Here is a 19,759-nt window from a genome sequence, read left to right as displayed (position 1 = left end):
TAAGTTGGCACACTTTGCAGTGTGAGCTATTAAGATTGGTATCATGTTACGTTAACTTCTTCCTGTCAAAGGCAGAAAAGTAATTCTCAGCTGAATTGTGCTTCTGTTTTTCTACCTTTTTTCTCATGTTACATTAGATCACAGATACAAGCTGAGCTTTTCTAACTAGATCTCTTTCTTTGTGACTAAGACAGTGATGGGCTGTGGTAAGTCACTGGGACTGTCAAAGTCTTCAAGATGTCTCTTTTCACAAGTCATACAGTATAAACCTAAGAGTCATTATTCACTTCTGGACAAAATCCAAAGCAATAACTTAATCACAAAATCCTCAGTATTATAAGACTTGCAAAGCACTAAGATCCATCAAGATTAATGGAAAAGCTTTGTTGCTTTGGCCCACTTAGGTGTGTGTGTGTGTGTGTGTGTGTGTGTGTGTGTGTGTGTGTGTGTGTGTGTGCGTGGGCGTGGGCGTGTGTGTGTGTGTGTGTTAGATAAAAAGATTATTTGTAGCATGTAGGCCACAAGTCACCTCTCCTCCCCACCACACACACACACACACACACTGATTCCTCTTGTACCACTCTGGCCCTGGTACTGCCAGCTGGGAGGTCTGGGTTGGATGTGACACCCATTGTGAGAAGTTATGTGCACACTCTGTTGTGTTCCTCGGATGCTCAGATCCCAAAACTTTAATTTTTATAATTCTGATTTGATTGATTCATGTTTCCCCACCCTTCTTATTCCATTTGTAGTTAATGTCTGGAACTGTTGATACATATTTACACTCTTCATTCATGCACATGTGTGCTAATGACATAGATTTGGTGTGTGTGTGTGTGTGTGTGTGTGTGTGTGTGTGTGTGTGTGTGTGTGTGTGTGTGTGTGTGTGTGTGTGTGTGTGTGTGTGTGTGTGTGTGTGTGTGTGTGTGTGTGTGTGTGTGTGTGTGTGTTTGAGATCATTTGTGTGTGTGATCATTTGTGTGTTGTGATTTCAAGTGTGGATTTAAGATTGAGGGCATGACAGCCTTGTCATAAGGCGACAAGGCAGATGTTGGTAAGCTCCCTACAGAGTATCACCTCTGAAGTCAGGACGTCTCTGCAGACACAATCTGCCGTCACTTCGGCTGCAGCTCATCTGCATATTGGCTGCAGATTGGCCAAAACACGAAAGCAGGGTGGAGCTATATGCAGAGTGGCAGATATTAAAGGTGTACCTGTTTTAAAAAAGACAATTTCAGTCTAAGTGTGTGGGGATGGGGGGAGTTGTAAAAGAAAACTGGGTGCCATCTTATTGGTGATGTAGGGGAAATAGATGTGCTTAAATAACGTGGGGTGCTCTGAAACTAAAGAAGAGACACTCAGTCTAAGGAGCTTTCCAAAGACCGTTTTTGGTTACAGGGTTTTGTCTCTTCTATAGCTGTTGGGTGAAACTAAAGGAATAACGCTAGTTCTGAAAGGAAAACATGGCAGCAAATTCAGAAACAAACAGTGAAACAGAGGTATGTGCTCATTGCTTTCCTTACAACTGACAGTTTTTCTTTCTAACCATCCAACATAGTTGTCTGTGGCTGCAGGTTTTCTCTGTGCACTGCATAAATATTATAGTACACAAGCTGGACCATTCACATGAATGCATGTGACCAGGCTCTGTGCTAAAATATACATACTGTATAAGTAATGACAATTTTCTGCAAAACTGAGAGGAGTATCTGTTTTCCAAACTACTGCAGAAAACAGTGGAGTTGAGCTTTTCCTTGATGTCCCCGTCTAAGATGTTAAAGTATGCATGTATTCAGGTGTGACAGCTTAATGCATTGAGGGTGTGGTGATTGTCGTAGCCTCTGATGGTGGAAGACACTGACAGGAATACATTTGGGATGAGGAGATGCACAAATCTTAAGTGCACTTGCATCTTTTTATCTTCCTCTCACTTAAAGTATATACACTGGTAATGCACAGAGAAAGTGTAAGTCCTAATTTATGTTTTCTGTTGCATTGAATATGTGGAGTTTTGGTCATGTGGTAATGTGCATCAGCTCTATAGCTGTGGAAGTGTGTGGTGAAGCTGGACTATTTCTCTCTCTCTGTACTAAGCCAACTTCACACAGAGCCCTGCTATAACTAGCCAAACAACCACAGCATTCACACAGAGTGCACATGGCTCACTTCACCACCTGCTACTAGCCTCACCACAAGGGCAAACCTCACTGGTATTCATTATGTGTATTCCAACATTCACTTTTTAAGGAGAAATAAACACAAGAGTGTTGTTTATGGTGTGATTGCCTTTGAATATCCAAATTCATAATCATGCTTTTTCTTGAAAAACTGTCTAAAATTCAACAGGAGCTTCAGATCACAGTGTATTAAAATGTGTAACTGCAAGCCCACTGTATGTACCATCTCCCTCACTTGACCAGCATACAGTTAAGTAAGCATTTCTGCCAACCGGGGCAAAAGCCTGCCAAGCAAAATTATTTACCATTTTTGGAATAATAGCAATAGTAATTATTGTAGCTGGATTATAATAATCTCTGTTGACTGCATTTGCTGCTTTCATCATGTAAGGTCAATAATAACACGCTGTATAGGTTCTTCATGACTTCTGGAAGCTTCTGATTGCCTTTCCCATGTCACACAGGTAGCATTTTAAGTGGGCTTTCCCCCAAGAGTGGTGTGTCATGCAACAAATCATAATCCATTAGCACCGTGGCAGCCAAACCCACTACCACGATCTAACACTAACAAAGCAATGACGTCAACCACACAACTTGTTTATGTTGAATTGGGTTTCATGTCATTAAATTGTTTCTCAGAAACTACATGGGCTTTAGTCCCATTGTAAACTCAAGAGGCTTACAATGGTCTCTTTGATATGCTTTGACTGAAAAGGGTATTTGTTTCTGTAGTTTTGCAGCAACCTGTCATTTGCCCCTCAGACGGCTCATTAAATTTAATTAAAGGTATTGGATCCCTTGTTACTGAATTGTTTATGCGATAAACTGCTCTGTGATCCAATTGCTGCTTTAGCCCCACTTTCCTCAATTCACATGACAAACCGGACATTCCAGGCCAGCATCTCCTCTAGGAGATCTTAGATTGAGCACAAGATGAATTTCAGCAAGTGAGGCATCAACACACATGCATTGCAGGAAATGCAAAAGAAGTAACTGTTTAGAAATATGTTGTCATTACCTAAGACTTACCACTCCTTCACATAACTTTGTTTAATGGCTCATGTCTCATTTATTTGTCTATGAAGAAAATGGTTTAAAGGTTTAGTGCGTAACCTTTTGATATTAATGAATGTCTGTTACATTCAAGCCATTGCCAAATGAGTTTCTACAAAGCTAATTAAGACTATCAGCTCCACACAACTCTCTCTGTATTTCTCAGTTTGGCTATGTTCAGGAGATTGTGTTGTCCAATGACTTTCCTGCGCAGAAGCTTGAGTGAAAATAATTACGTCTTCTGAGGAGTCCATTATGTCTTATAAATCCTCCTTGTCCTTCTTGGCTACTAGCAACTGTGTGGAGGAGGGGTGGGGGTGCATGTGCAGTCATTCCTCATGGAGGCGACAGAAGCTACACACTATAGCTTTAAGTATTATGAGAAAAAGACTTTAACGCCAAGTGCACTATAGTTGTCTCTCTACATATGAAGGCTTGTTTGTCACAAAGTTGTCCTAAAGTATTTTCGTGTTTTTAGCTTGTCTGAGCCATTTCCAGCCATGTGTCTCTCTCAAGGGCCTCAGTTGCTTTATACCACTCTGGATCTGAACCAGCCACACTGTGGTTTTACCTGGTCTGATGCTTATTAATTCTGTTTCATCGCTGACAAACTCTGCATGGCATCACTGCTGATAAAGGTTGCTTATTTGTCACAATGAACTAACCCTCAAGAGGAACTGAAATGTCAGTTGGGCCAGTTATGGAAATTGTAATTGGTTCAGGTCTCAGCTGTAACTCGTTCCAGTGGGAGACTCTGTGTGGCAGCCTAATGGAAACTTGTGAAATTGATGTCGGAGGTTTTATTTTTATATATATACTATTTTCACATCATCTAATTAATATTGCAGAATAAAGATGAGGGAGTCTTCGAAATAATTCTCACACAAAATTAAGCTATAGTTTTTTTGTTTTAAAAGAGGTCAGGATTTTGGATTATCTTATTTGTTGGTTCTCTTTCCAAACTTTTAATTGACTAACTTTGTTGTTTTATTTTGAAGGGAGGAATAATTGTGTATAATATGGGATTTACTTGTTGGCTTACCAGAGCTGCGTATAGTTTGTATGGCCAGTAAATCATATGTTTAATAGGTTTATTGATTTATCTTCTACCCCCTGACTTTGGTATTCTGTTGGCTATGGTCTGGAAGTTACCGTGGTTTTCAGTTTGAACAGGCTGACTTAAAGGAAATACCTGCGTATGAGATTTGGAAGAGGGTGTTGTTGCTGATCACAATTGACGATTGTCGAATAGTACCGTACATATTAGACTTTGGACGACATCAGTTCTACATTTGACACTTAACTATTGTGCGATATGTACAGTTATGTTTTTGTCTTATTTTTGGAAGAGTTGGAGAGTTACAGCACAATACCCTGCACTGTCAGACTTCCACCTGGATTGTGGTGAATCTGTGGAGAACTGGAGTTTAGTGAGTGACGCAAAAGAGCAATTCAGTGGGATTACATTAAAGCAAAGGATCAAGTGCTACTGCTTCTGTGTGACACAGGAGAAACTCAAATGGCTTACTAAAGTTCTGGACTAGTGGAAATGTTTGCATGTGGAAACAGTGCACACAGTAGAAATCTGATGAAATCTCTCTTCTCGGTTGAACTTCTAAGATTACTGAAGCATAATAATTCTCCCATATCCTTTTTCCTAAAGGAGGGAATGCTAATACAAACGTCAAACCCTGAGCTTTTCCTACTTCACACAGCTGTGTGCCAGGAACACAAAGTAGCTCTGATTGGAAAGCATGAAGTCATCGACAAAACTGCTTTCCATAACAAAACACTTCTGTTCAAGAGCTTTGTTCAACTTGGTTCTTTTTGTGCATCGTCTTTCTCGTGAGATCCGTACATCTTCTTTTTTTTTTTCTCCTCCATCTGACTGAGATCACTTATAGAGCTCAAAAGAAAATGTACCGGTATGTGTTTTTGGCCACCTGCAGGCAAGCATGTATAAAAAAAAGAAAAGGAAAGATGCCATTAACAATGAAATCCCTTATCCTCTCAAATGCAGTAAAGTAATTGTGTCTTTTTCCAAAGTCTTAAATATCAAGACTAAAAACATCATGGACTGATAACCTGGCTGGTTCAGTGGGAGAGGTAAAGGTTGCAATGTGTTCTCTGTGCTTGGAGGCATGTGAATCTACTACCTGCAACCAGTAATGCCTCACTGATTTAAAGAGAGTGTAACCAGATATTATGTAGATATGTGTGGCTTATAGAAGAAAGCTGTGACCCGGCTCAAATGGTAGGGTTAACATTTAGGAATGCCACTGATGGAAAGTGGTTTAACTTCTGAATTTAATGAAAATATAACTCACTCCCCAAGTAACATACGTGTAAATGTATGTTTATAATGTGTAAAAACATATTAAAAAATGAAGGAGGAGACATTTTAGGACTGGCAAAGCACTATATCTGGTGTGGCTGTTAAACATTTATCCTTTATTAGCTGTGTGAGTGGTTTAATTCCAGACGTTATGTCATCATGGTGCTCCATGTCTTGTAAAGAAAAAAACATCCCGTAGAGTCGATAGTTAGATCACATTTTGGAGCAACTTGCTGCTTAAATTTGCATGTGAATGAGGAAATCTACTTAATGCTTGATGTGGTGTGTGAAGACGAGTACGTTGGAATAGAAATAGTTTCTAATTAATTCATTTATTAGCTTAATTGTGAACTCATTAGCATAGTGGGTTATGTTTAATATATCATTTGTGATTATGAAGGTACATAAAGTAGCTCAAGTGGCTCATACATCTTACAGTTTTGTGGATACCCAGGTTGCAGTCACTATACAGGTTTCTTATAACTACCAAGCCATCAATGTGAAGTTATGTGGAGTGTGTCTGACGTAGTCACTGCTAATAGTAGCCATGGAGTCTGAATAGCGTTAATTGTCTACATATGTTGTGTCATGTCTGATAAAGAGCTTTACTACAACTTGTAAATAGATTCAACATTAGAGCATGTGATGTACTTGTTGTGAAGCCTCTGAACGGTGACGCGTGGCTCGTCAATGCTGCTGATCAGTTCCCGGGGGCGCTGAATGGCTCAATGGGGCTGAAGGGTGCTGTGTCCTCTGGGATGGAGGCGTATAAATGCCGGAGCCTCTGCTTCTTGCTGCCTGCTGGAAAGTGAAGAGGCATGAAGAGCAGTGTACGCAGAGGCAAGAAGAAGAGGCTTTACGAGCTGTTAAAAGGTACCACAGGTGAGGCACTGCAAGACAGGAGGTGAGGCTCCGTGTAGATGGAGGGTGGGGGTGAGTTTGTGATAAAACCTGTATAATCTACTTTTCTGAAGGAAAGAATGCATTTGGTTTTAATGTTGTTTCTGTATACGCTGCAGTTAGGATTTTAGCAAAACATTCCATCTAATTTTGACAATCAGCTCACTTTTTAACGCCAACATCAAGCAAAAACGAGTCAATTGAATGATAAACATAGCAGTTCTGCTCCACAGTTGTCAAAGCTTTGCAATCGACCATCTATTCTATGTAGGTCACAGGATCCACCATGTTGGACATTGATCTCTGTGCTTTGATTATAGCATAGGAAAGCAGGTCACTGATTTCCTAAACTGTGAAACTATCAATTTCTCCACTGCCCTAAAGCTCTAAATCCCACCATATTTAAAACTGTAGGCCATGGATGGAGGACATAAACCATGAAGGGATGTTCCGTTGGCTTACATGAGAGTTTTTTTTTTTTAACTCTGGTTGAACAGTGGTGTAGGGATATCACACTTAAAATAATATTTTTTTAAAGTTTTGATTCAGATTTGAAGTACTTCCCATTGGGGATATTAACATACAAAGGAATGAAACAAATAGTGATTATTGACTACAGAGTGGCTCTAAGCATAAATGAAATCTTTGGGCACAAGTGTAACTCTCTGTTTTACTATGTTGTTCATCAAACTTCCAATGACTCCCTGCATCATGTAATTGCAGCCAGCACAGATAATGTTATCTGCAGGCACTGACATTTGCTGGACCGGTGCATTTTTGGTAGTGTCTGAAACACTAAGGGGAGCGATATCAGAGGAACTAATAACATTAGGGTCAGATTGGGCCAACATTATATTGGAAGACTGGAAACAACTGCCCCCAAAATGCCATTATGCATCACTCAGTCATCTCTTTGGTCTCTCTTATCTGCTCTGCAGTCATACCATTTCCTGTGATAAATAGTATGTTGTTTCATACTGCATGTCGTTACTTTGGCTTTATTTAATCATTCGATTTTTTTTCTTGTCTTCATCTGTCTTGTCTAAACACATTCACTCCTTTTGTCATACCGCTCTTGGCTCATGCACCTAATTTTCTCATGGCGGACTCTTTGCTCCTTTCTCTCCCGACATGACCTTCCCTGTTCTTTAACCTAATAAACCTCGCCATGTGTGTGCTCCCTTCTGGTTGGAGATTGCAGAGTGCACTGTAGCCCCAGTTGCAATGGAGGAAAGTGACCATGAGGCTCACTCTTCATCAGACGAGCAGGACTCATGCCCTGCCTCCCCTAATCACAGCAGAGACCATGATAAAGAGCAGGTACCAGTGACACCGTTAAAACCCTACGAACTCCATATTTAATTCCCCTTCTAGTGGCTGTCTTGTGTGTGATTTAGACAACTTAACTTTCCTCGTTTAGCCTTGACAAAAAGCATACAAACTAAAAGTTGTATCTTCATGTGTCCTGTCCCAGCAACCCTCTCTACTTTTACCCCTCGGCTAATTCATAGTGCATAAACATAACATGAGTGCAGAGTCACAGTATGGGCCTACAGCTGAATTTAAATAGCCTCATTGCTTTCTGAGGGCCACTGAATTATTTATCTTTGTACTCAACTAGCAGAGAGACTTTAGTTTGTGGTAACTTGAGTCCAGAATATGCACAGTTGCCTACTCTTAAACTGTGTATCCTCTTACAGAAGAAGCTACACTTTATTTTTTGTGACGGCTTAGTGTAGATTACCCCTGGAAATCCAGGAATGCCTGATTTTAACAACGACCATAAAGGCCTTTTTCCTCACATTAGCTCTACAAAAGTGTTCAGAAGATTTATAATGTAGGAAAAACCCACTCTCTGGTTCCAGGAATGTACAATTTAATATATGTCTAAGTATTATAGCTCATTAAATATTAGTTGTCTAGTAATACAATACACACAGACCCACTGAGATAGAATCCTGGTATTATTGTTCACCTCCAACATGATCCATCCTCGTTAATGATGAATGAAAGTCTGATTACAGGCTGATTTCATGTTGCCTATGTTGCATTATTTTCCGTCACCAAATATTGTGATAGTTTCTAAAAGTGTGCATTTTCTGCTCTCTGGATCTCCTTCCCCTCCACATGGACACTTGTACTTTCCTTTACCTACCTCCTTTGCCCTTTATTTTTACCCCACCCGTTCCTCTGCACTGCCTCATCCACCCACTGGGGCGTCTCTCTAGCATTCAAGCCATTCAGACGACTCAGAGGTGGAGAACATTATGCAAGACCCTCACCACCAAGGAGGGCACGGCCACCGCCACCATGACCATAAGCACCTCCACCACCATCATGGCCATGAGCCTCATGATGCAGACAGGGAAGCTGAGGGCGAAGACCGCCCCCACACCCCGTCATATTTGCGCCCCCCTGTTGCAGGCAGGGCGCAGTCGGATTCAGGTTCAGACCCCAGTTTACTGCAGAGCCGAAGTGTGGAGTTTGACTTGCCATGTCCCATCAGTCCCACCAGGCCCAAGAGTCCCTGGGGTCGATTTGATCCGTACAGCAATAATGAGGTAACACAAGGAGAAGAACGAGATCTGTGTGGTTGAGTTCAGCTTTAAAAGTGATGTTGTTTTTTGTGGTGTAATGTTTTTGAACAGTTCAGTGTTTGATGAAGACGGTTCATGGGATGTGACTGAGCTTGTGCTTAAATCTACTGGTTACTTTAAGTGGTTAAAAGAAGGTTGATTTATGCTCATTTTCTTTAGCCGGCACAGGTTGTGATGGGAGCACTGTGATGGGAGCGATGCTTTTTTGCTTGTTGTTTATTTAGGTGTCAAACTTTTTGTGGGAAAGTTAACATACTGTGAATGGGTCAACCAAAGGTTTGTAGTTGTTGATAATGCAAATTCTAATTTTTAAACAATCATATATACGTGTCACAATCATATATACACACATATATGTGTGCTTCCCTAATTTTTCCTTATTATTTCATCTTTGTGTGTATTTTTAGGACCAGGACAAGGAATATGTGGGTTTTGCAACGTTGCCAAACCAGGTGCACCGCAAGTCAGTGAAGAAGGGATTTGACTTCACGCTCATGGTGGCAGGTAAGTCCTTGTTTTCACATGAGCAGACATTTGATCCTAAGCCCATCTTTTGCTATGAAGAGACTGCTAATCACAAAGTTTTAAATCTTGCTCTTTTCTTCTTTGTTGTTCTTTGTTTAAAGGGGAGTCTGGCCTGGGAAAGTCCACCCTGGTCAACAGTCTCTTTCTCACAGATCTTTACAAAGATAGAAAGCTGCTTAATGCTGAAGGTGAGGGAGCCCCAGTTTTTCATACATGGTTTTCTTTTTTTAAACATTTGTCCTACAATATCTCATGGCTGATATTAAGTACAGTGGTCTGTTTGTGTCCTTCCCCTAGAGCGAATCACACAAACGGTAGAAATCACCAAACACACAGTGGATATAGAAGAGAAAGGTGTCAAACTGAAGCTCACCATCGTGGACACCCCTGGGTTTGGGGATGCTGTAAACAACACTGAATGGTACATGTAAAAAATCTTGAAAAACCAAAATGAAACTATTCACAGAGCATAGATGGATAACCTGATTTTAGCTCTGCTGTGCTTAAAAAGTCGTGTGCAGTATTTTGGCTGTTGCACAGCCTACATTGCCACAGAGACTGAATGTCCCTGTGTGTTTCTGCTGTAGCTGGAAGTCAGTGGCTGACTACATCGACCAGCAGTTTGAGCAGTACTTCAGGGACGAAAGTGGCCTCAACCGCAAGAACATCCAGGACAACCGTGTACACTGCTGCCTCTATTTCATCTCACCCTTTGGTCATGGGTATGACAAATTCTCAGTGCTCTCACAGGGATTAGTTAGCCCTCTCTTTCTCTCTCTGTGTCTCTGTCTCTCTCTCTCTCTCTCTCTTTCTTTCTTTCTTTCTTTCTCTCTCTCTCTCTCTCTCCCCTAATAATGGCAAATATTAACCCCTGCCCTTTCTACTGCAGGATGTAATGTATGTGCTGGCATTTGCATCAGACCAGTGACTACCTTTAACTTCCCTATATAACATGCACACAGCTTTTTTTTTCCTGCACACACACAACCACCTAAGTAATTGGGATTTTTTGTCAATATTTAGTGCACCAGTACTTACTTGCAGTGCATTTAGCACCATGAATTGTTAATGCAGTGGGTTCCTGCCTAGAGTTAAAGCAGTTCTGCAGCTGACTTCAGGTGAATTTACATCTAGTGCAGTGCTTTTCCTCTAATCAATTGTTTGTGCTGATGTGGTTCGTTTTGCTGCAGTTGTTCACGTGCACTGTTCCACATCACTATGCTCATTAAAGGACAAATATACCATAAACCTCAAGTAATGCTGCAGAGCATTTTCAAAAGTCACAGTGATGGAGAAACTGCTCCCTCTGTTGATGAGCTTCTGCCATTACTCATCGGACATAAGAGGTCCCTTAAAGCAAACCTCTGCCACCACTGATTGACCAGAGACATCATCTTATGTCTTACAGTAGATTTTATGCTGCCAACATGCATCTACAGTCAGGATAAAAGCATGTTTATTGGCAGAAAAACACATCTTGATCATCAACAAGATAAATTCCTTGTCCCTTGATCCCAGAAACTGTCATTTATGGACATTTATGGAAATTTGTTTAATTTGTGAAACCAATATGTTTATATAATATATCTCACTGATACATACACAATGAAATGTGTTACTTTAAGGGTAACACATACGTTTTATTTCTGGGATTGTTCAGGTGCAGCCGGATATTCCGCCGGATGTCTCTCATATTGGCTGGATGTCCCTGCCGCTTTCTTTGTGTTGGCATTTTCGATTTTATGAGGGCAATGGTTAATTGCTCCTCCGATCTCTGCAGGGTAAATCCTGACAGCTAGCTAGACCGTTGAATCTGAGGTTTCTGTTGCACAATTAAAACAACCTTTGAACGTACACATGTTCCACCAAAACAAGTTCCTTCCTGATGCTTTTTTGCAGAGGCATCATTGCTCTGTCTGGCGCCCAAGATTTTGACTGGTTTAAAGAAATTTCATTCAACCAGAGCACGCTTTTTTTATATCCCAGAATGCTGTGTGGACTCCTCCACAGCGCTTTGGAGGGAAGGTCTGACAATGCGAGACTACTTTGAGGGTATTGTGTCTCACTGTATTTCATGTACATGTATGTTCCATGTCTCTTCTAGCCTCCGGCCTTTGGATGTGGAATTTATGAAAGCTCTGCATGAGAAGGTGAACATTGTCCCCATTTTGGCCAAAGCAGACACACTCACCCCTAGTGAGGTCAAGAAGAAGAAAATTAAGGCAAGGCTCAGTCATTAAACTGTTGATCTATGCATGTGTCAAGTGTCATTACATAGCAGAGATTCACACAAGTCACGTATCAGTCTTCTACAGTCAAAATACATGTTTTCACTGTGTACTTTCTCTGTTGTGTATGTCCTCGTAGATCAGAGAGGAGATTGAGCAGTATGGTATCAAAATTTACCAGTTCCCTGACTGTGACTCCGACGAAGATGAGGACTTTAAGCAGCAGGACCTTCAGCTGAAGGTGAGAGACGGAGCTGCTAGGTGTATTTCCCTCTGCTCTTTCTGTCCATTGTCTGTTCTACACTTTTGAGTTTGCAGGCTGTTGATGTTAACACTACACTTTGTTGACAATGTGCAGAACTGGATGCCCACATGGCTCTTTCAATAAACAAGAACAAACATAGCACTAATAACAAGTATATCATAATACATTGTTTATTTTTGTTTTGTTTTTTTGCAGGATTTTCATTTTTAAACACTTTTGTTGTTGTCAAGACATTAAAAGAAGAGTATCCACATAATAGAGTGCAGTTATGTTAAAATGTATGTACAGACAATATGACATTATCCCTTGGCAGTCAGTCCACTACTGACTACACAGTAGTCTTGATGAGTCAATTGTTTTTGCTCTCTTGGCAGCGAGGACACAGTCAGTGTGTCAGTATATCTCTCTTTGCCTATGTCCTTGAGTAGCCTCTGATAAGAGCACTGCATTAACTGCAGCAGGGAAAGGACAAATGGGAATACAAGTATTAGTTGAAATAATTAATGAACGAATGGATTATTTAAAGATCCCATGGCATGAAAATTTCACTTTATCACTTTTTAACATTAATATCCATTCCCCCAGCCTGCCTATGGTCCCCCGGTGGCTAGAAATGGCGATCGGTGTTAACGGAGCCCTGGGTATCCTGCTCTTCCTTTAAAAAAATTAAAGCTTAGATGGGCCGATCTGGAATGGTTAACCTCCCCTCCGCCCAGAGAATTTGGCCCACCATGAGAGAGAGACATCATGGCTTTCAAACAAGCAAAGTGGCAGTTGGTCAAGGCCACACCCCCTGCCTCCACCTTGCCCCCCCCTCATCACTCCTCCTCAGAAGCTACAGATTCAGAAATGGCACATACTAAGGAAAGCTCATTGTGGGACTGGCTCTAGTGGCTGTAATTCTGCACCGAGGCTGAATTTTGGGAAAGAGAACTTCATATATGGTGTTAGGGGACCACTAAAAGCATCCCAAAACATCCATTCAATGTCAAGGGCCCTTTAAAATAATAATATGGATAGTAGTTTCAGATGAGAATAGAAATGATAAATAAAGGAAAGATAGCACTGAGAAGGCAAATGTGGAAAAGTAAAAACATATCAATAAACACATCTGCATTGCAGCACTCACTGGCCGAATCATCATCTACACCCTCCCCTGCCAGATATCGTTGAAACAGTGTTTTAATTTTACCCTCCTTTTCTGTTCTCCCTACAAGGAAAGCATTCCCTTTGCAGTGATTGGCAGCAACACGGTGGTGGAGGCCAAAGGGAAGAGGGTGCGAGGCCGTCTCTATCCCTGGGGCATCGTAGAGGGTAGGCCTGTCCTCCTACTCCATCACAAGTTAAAGTGATTTAGAGTAACAGCATGTTAAACAGTCTTTAGAGACGCATGAATACATGTCGTATTGACGTACGTAGAGAAAAACCGGCTAATGACAGTGTTTGTGTGTGTCTTTTTTTAAATTTGTATTCACCGTTGCCTACATGATTCTCTATCAGCAGTTTTTAAGAATGCTAAATATATTGTTTAAATTGATCCTCACACTGTGGTTTGCAGTGGAAAACTCGGCACACTGTGACTTTGTGAAGCTGAGGAACATGCTTGTTCGCACACATATGCAAGATCTGAAGGACGTGACCCGGGAGACTCACTACGAGAACTACAGAGCCCATTGCATCCAGAGCATGACACGCATGGTTGTGAAGGAACGCAACCGCAAGTACGCTGACACTGAAGAAAGGGGAGACCTTTACACACTGCCATGAAGTGTAGAGGAACTGGCAGACATTTAAATATCAAGAAATAAGATATATTGAAAATATAGACATTTAAAGACCAACATTTCTTTATTAAGGTATTTTAGGTATTTTTCAGTGCATTTAATGGATAACAAAATGTTTTCATGTAATATTCTTATTATCTATATTCACCCTCACAGGCACATATAAATTAGTTCAAATATTTCCTGAGTCTTCTATGTGGTATTTTTGCTGTAAGTGTTAATGAGGTCTGTCAACAACATTAGTTTGGCAGCAACTAATTGCCAAGTGCTCGAGGCAGATTTAAAGTTTTTGAGTTTGAGATGATGTCTGTGATAAGTAGACTTACACTGAAGATCAGCCACAGCTCAGGTCTTGACCTATTTTCTGGATGCGTATGAGACATTGACGTCTGGGCACAGGGATATTGCCGTGCTCAACACAGATACAGTCTTTGTTTATTTGCTACCAAACATTTTCCATTTTTCAGTGACTTTTACAGATCCTTACCTATGTGTAATGCAGTTAAATCCCCCACTCACTACGATTAACCATTGACATGTCCCACCTAGAATTTTAGCCTCTCCCTTTGTGATACAGTAAATGTTGAATTCTTCTGTAACGTGTGTCTCTCTGCAGTAAACTAACCAGAGAGAGCGGCACAGACTTCCCCATCCCCGTGGGGCCCGGAGTGGCGGACAGCGATACAGAAAAGCTCATCCGAGAGAAGGATGAGGAGGTACGGCGCGCCCACCATCAACCGGACTCGCACCACCAACATGAGCACGAGTCTGAACACAATTCTGCTCCCCATGAGCACTCAGACTCTCAGCCCACCACAGAGACACGCTCAGATCAGAGAGAGCTTCCTGATGAAGCCCTCTGAGGGGCTTTAGCTCCCAGATTTTATTTATCCATAAGATTTCTTTGAAGCACATTCGGGTCATGTTTTCTGAGGTTGACAATGAGTAGCCACAAAAACATGAATTGGTGTGATTGAACATTCCAACCCCTACTCCCCTGTCCTCGCAAGTCCTTTGGTCCTTTAAGGTGTAGGTAGGAAAATCTTTCATAATCCCACTTTTAGTGGTCAAGTAGTCAACAGTGCTTTTCACCCTGCGTTAGTAAATCTTGTTTCATCGCAAGTTATGCACAGTCAGTGCATAACATGCACACATATAACATATATGTATATATGTGTGTGTATATGTATTTTTTAGGCTTTTAATATTTAAATTCTTTAAATACAGTATGAGCCCAGTCCCTGGTCCCATGCTCCAGTTAAGTTATATTAAAATACAGCCAATGATAAATGTGTTCATGGTGAATGATCACAAATGTTATGCTTCCAGTTCCTTACCCATTCCCCACTAAATCTATTTATTTTATCAAATAAACAACTAATTTCTCCTCAGTTGTTTTTATTTTTTGTGTAACAAACATTAACATGACAATAGAGCTGCAACGATCAACTAATCGATTCATTGGAAACTGTTTTGATGAATTGTTTCAGTCAATGCTTAAGCACAAATGCAAAACACTTAGTGTTTCCAGCTTTTTAAATGTGCGAACTTGTTGCTTCCTCTTTCTTACATTATATTAAAATGAATATTTTGGGTTGTTCAGGCAACAAGACATTTAATGATGCCACTCTGGGCTGTAGGAAACTATAATACTGTTTCCCAGTGTTGAGTATACCGAAAGAATAATTGATTATTTTAATTATTGATTATTCAGACAATTTTACTGAAAATAACTTGAATAATCCTAACTGTGACACTGTACTATCTCACTGTGTTGGGAAAGGGGAAAAAATTGAAATATTTTCCCGTTGGGTGCTACATTTGATGAAGCAGTACAACTAAAAGCACAAACACAGCACTAAGCTGAATGTTTCGCTAAATTACTAAATTGTGATCAGTCTAAAGCAACAAATTTGAGCTTTTGTCTTTTGACCCCCCTAAAACCAAAGAACTCAACGTGATTAATTGGTTACCCAGATATGAGTATATTTTGCTGCTTTTGTAATATTGAATAGTGTGGGTGGAGGAGCCAGGGGTCACATAATCCACATGTCTGATCTCCCGAGTGGGATTGATTTGATGTCTGTGCGGTAACGTGTAAATAATTAGCCTGTTCAAAAGGCTGCATCACTCGTTGACTCCCCCAGATCTCATACTGCCATAATGTCGATGTGTAAACTTGTGGATGTTTCAAATCAAACATTTGTGTTGTCTCTTCTCACAGTTGCGGCGGATGCAGGAGATGCTGGAGAGGATCCAAGATCAAATGCACACTCAGAAAGACGGCTATTAACGCAGGACAGCACCGTGTACATGTCTGTCTGTAACTGGGATAAAAACAAAAGAAAACGCCCAGGAAACCTTTGTTCCTCTCCAGAACATTGACATCCCTATGTGTCCACCCAACCACCACTCAACCTCATTGATAGCACGTTCCACTTGGATCAGGGACCTGCGAGGAGGTGGTAAGATGTTCCGACATTTTCAGCTTCCCTTTATCCTCGTGACATTATGGCACTACTGCTGCAAAACACTTGACCCTCCACTGTTTTCTGTTCTGACAAAACTTTAAAATAATTTCAAAACATTTTTTTTTTGGTTTAAACCAACTTTAATGGTAAGGGCGGGGGAATAGCAGCGTATGTTGCGATCAGATTTTCCAAAATCTGAACTTTATTTAGCCACATGATCACAATGTTGTTTTATTTTATTTTTTACATGAGGCTTACATGTGGTGACCTGCTCGGATTTTTTTAAGCACACTTTTCTGGTGCAGGGTTTTTTTTAATATTATTTCTATAGGTCAACATGCATACTGTAATAATTTAATTTTCTATATTACACTCAAACATTTGTTCTCCTGTTTGTCATCTTGTATGTGTTTGTGGTTTTATTTAAACTACACTGCTTGACATTATGTATGGATGATTGTTTTATGTAGATTCCCCTTCAGCAGAGGTTCCCGTTGGTGGATTTGGTTTAATCTTAATGCAGGTATTTAGATTAGTTAAACGTTTTGTTTTATTAATGTCTGCATGTCAATTATACTTGCCACCTTTGCTGCCTGACAGCATGGATTTTAGTGGCTCTGCTCAATCTTGGCCAGTCTTAACTCACCGCATTGCTTACTGATGCCATATCAACATTTTGAATAATCGTACTTTTTACCTGGCAAATGAGTCCTTTATTATTTTGAGTTGTTTTAAAGTCAGTTCATCTCATGACAAAACAGACAGTTCACATGTGAGAGCTGATGAAGGCCGTTAGTTGTTAGAGATGATGAGGACTTTGATAAGACAAGACCCTTTGATTGGCGTGATGTGAGTGTCCAAGGGAAGGGTTGCATCAAAGGCCATGCAGTGTATTTATTTTTGCATGTGTTATGTGAAGGATTCTCAGATTGCAGATCAATTAAGTGATCGTATGGGTATTTATGGGCAATGAAAATATGTAGCTACTTAAATGTAGGGGAAATATATTGGAAAGAGGTGGATTTTGTTATTTTATTTTAGTTGGTTATAATTATGTCCTCAGTTCAAGGGAACTTATATGTTGGATGTGTGCTAATCTTATTGTTTATCTTATAACCAAAGCCAACAAAGACAAACCTAAATTGTCCCAAATTTTTGATTTTTTGTTTTGTATTGACATGAAGAATAGGACTTATCAAAGCCAAGAGTAATGAACAGAATTATTGGATGAACTTGATTCTCCTGCTAATTGTTTCTATGATCCTATGTGCGACCTTTTTTTGGAAATGAGATGACTCTGCCATGTTGGGTGACCTTTGTTATGTTCAAAAAAAAAAAAAGTACATTCCTCGAGCTTCTGCCCCAGAGTCAGGTATTACATTTGTTTCTGAATTTGTTTTATATTAAATTTGTCTTTTGTTATTCTACTTTTTGGAGTATATTTATGTAATAAATGTAAAAATACAATGTGGATGAGAAGACAATATGTAAAAATTCTAAAATTGTAATAAAATATGAATATTTCATATTTCATGTCTCCATCAGACATTGGGTTTTGCGTGTGTGTGTTGTGAACATGTAAGCAGAATTGAATGCTATGGCTTGATTTTAATGAATTAGTTTACTGCATATTTGAATCAGCTACTCCTGGGTATTTTTAAACATGCTGTACTATGACTTTTTTCGACATACTATGCTATGACTTTTTGATTTCTTTTTGATATACTATAAACTATGACTTTATTTATGATTTCTTTCGACATACTACACTATGACTTTTTAATGTTTTTTTGACATACTATACTGACTTTTTTCAACATTCTAAACTATGACTTTTTTTACTTCTTTTCGATATACTATAAACTATGACTCTTTTTATGATTCCTTTTTACATACTAAAAACTATGACTTTTTTATGATTTCTTTCGACATATTATAAACTATGACTTTTTTCCAAACACCATACCATGACTTTTTTGACACACTATAATATGACATTTTCTGACGATTTTCAACATACTATACTTAACCTTTTCATGACTTTTTTTGTCGTGTTATACTTTCTTTTTTTTTTTATTTCACTATACTATGACCTTTTAGACATACTATACTATGCCTTTTTCATGATTTTTTTGACACACTATACTATGACTTTTTTATTATATTTTTCAGACACACTATACTATACATTTTTTATTATTTTTTCAGACACACTGTACTATGACTTTTTTCCACACACTATGCTATGATTTTTTTCTGACTATTTTTTAACAGACTATACTTAACTTTTTATGATTTATTTCCACCGTACTATTTAATGACTTTTTTATAATTTTTTCAACACACTATACTGTGACGACATACATATTACATATGACTTTTTATGATTTTTTTTTTACACACTATACTTTGATTTTTTTGACATGCTATACTATGACTTTTTATGACTTTTTCAACATACTATATACTATGACATTTTTATGACTTTTTTGACAAACTATATTATGACATTTTTATGATTTTTTTTCAACATACTATACTGTTACTTATTTTCAACATGCTATACTATGACATTTTTATGACTTTTTTGACGCACTTTACTATGACATTTTTTTACTTCTTTTCGATATTTTATAAACTATGACTTTTTTGTGATTTCTTTTGACGTATTATAAAAAGACTTTTATTATTTTTTTCAGATATACTATACTATGACTTTTTTCTACTTACTATACTATGGACTTTGTAAGTTTTTTGAATACGATACTGAATTTTTCAGCACACTATACTAGACATTTTATGGTTTTCTCAACAAACTATACGGTTTTCAACACATTATACCATGACTTTTTTTTTTCTTCTTTTCGATTACTATTAACTATGACTTTTTTATGATTTGTTATGAATACATAAACAAGACTTTAAAAAAAAAAATCGAATATTATAAAGTATGACTTTTTCAAAACATACACTATGACTTTTTTGACATACTATAATATGACATTTTCTGACGATTTTCAACATACTATACTTAACGTTATTAATTTTTTGTCATATTACTTTTTGTTTTATTTTTTTTACCATAGTAGACCTTTTTGAAATATTATATATGCCTTTTATGATTTTTTGACACACATACCATGACTTTTGTTATGATAGTTTTCAGACACACTATACTATACATTTTTTATTATTTTTTCAGACACACTGTGCTATGACTTTTTCTGACTATTTATTTAACAGACTATACTTACCTTTTTACGATTTGTTTCCACCGTACTATATAATGACTTTTTTGTAATTTTTTCAACACACTATTCGTTGAGAACATACAGTCCCTGACAAAAGTCTTGTCGCTTGTGTACGAATTGACCTGAAGTGCCGCTGAAATATATTTCTAATCAAGATTTATTCACAAGAAATG

The 19,759-nt window shown here is 38.9% G+C and overlaps 1 protein-coding gene across 12 annotated transcripts in view; it reads left to right on the top strand.

Moving 5' to 3' along the window:
* Positions 1–17,762, top strand: part of septin4b (septin 4b) — a 45,481-nt gene extending 27,719 nt beyond the window's left edge. For 2 of the 12 annotated variants that reach the window (XM_032509229.1, XM_032509230.1), the window contains 9 exons: positions 9,470–9,566; positions 9,689–9,775; positions 9,885–10,008; positions 10,175–10,309; positions 11,692–11,809; positions 11,955–12,056; positions 13,298–13,394; positions 13,639–13,801; positions 14,481–15,255. In XM_032509229.1, the coding sequence (XP_032365120.1) occupies positions 9,470–9,566; positions 9,689–9,775; positions 9,885–10,008; positions 10,175–10,309; positions 11,692–11,809; positions 11,955–12,056; positions 13,298–13,394; positions 13,639–13,801; positions 14,481–14,727 (1,170 nt within the window). In that variant the 3' untranslated portion in view covers positions 14,728–15,255. The other 10 variants (XM_032509222.1, XM_032509216.1, XM_032509207.1 and 7 more) reach the window with 10 other exon arrangements.
* Positions 17,763–19,759: the final 1,997 nt, after the last annotated feature.

This window comes from Etheostoma spectabile, chromosome 3, assembly GCF_008692095.1.
Source record: "Etheostoma spectabile isolate EspeVRDwgs_2016 chromosome 3, UIUC_Espe_1.0, whole genome shotgun sequence".
Lineage (NCBI taxonomy): Eukaryota > Metazoa > Chordata > Actinopteri > Perciformes > Percidae > Etheostoma > Etheostoma spectabile.
The sequence above is the reverse complement of the archived record's forward strand: the minus strand, read 5'-3'. Positions and strand labels throughout refer to the sequence as shown.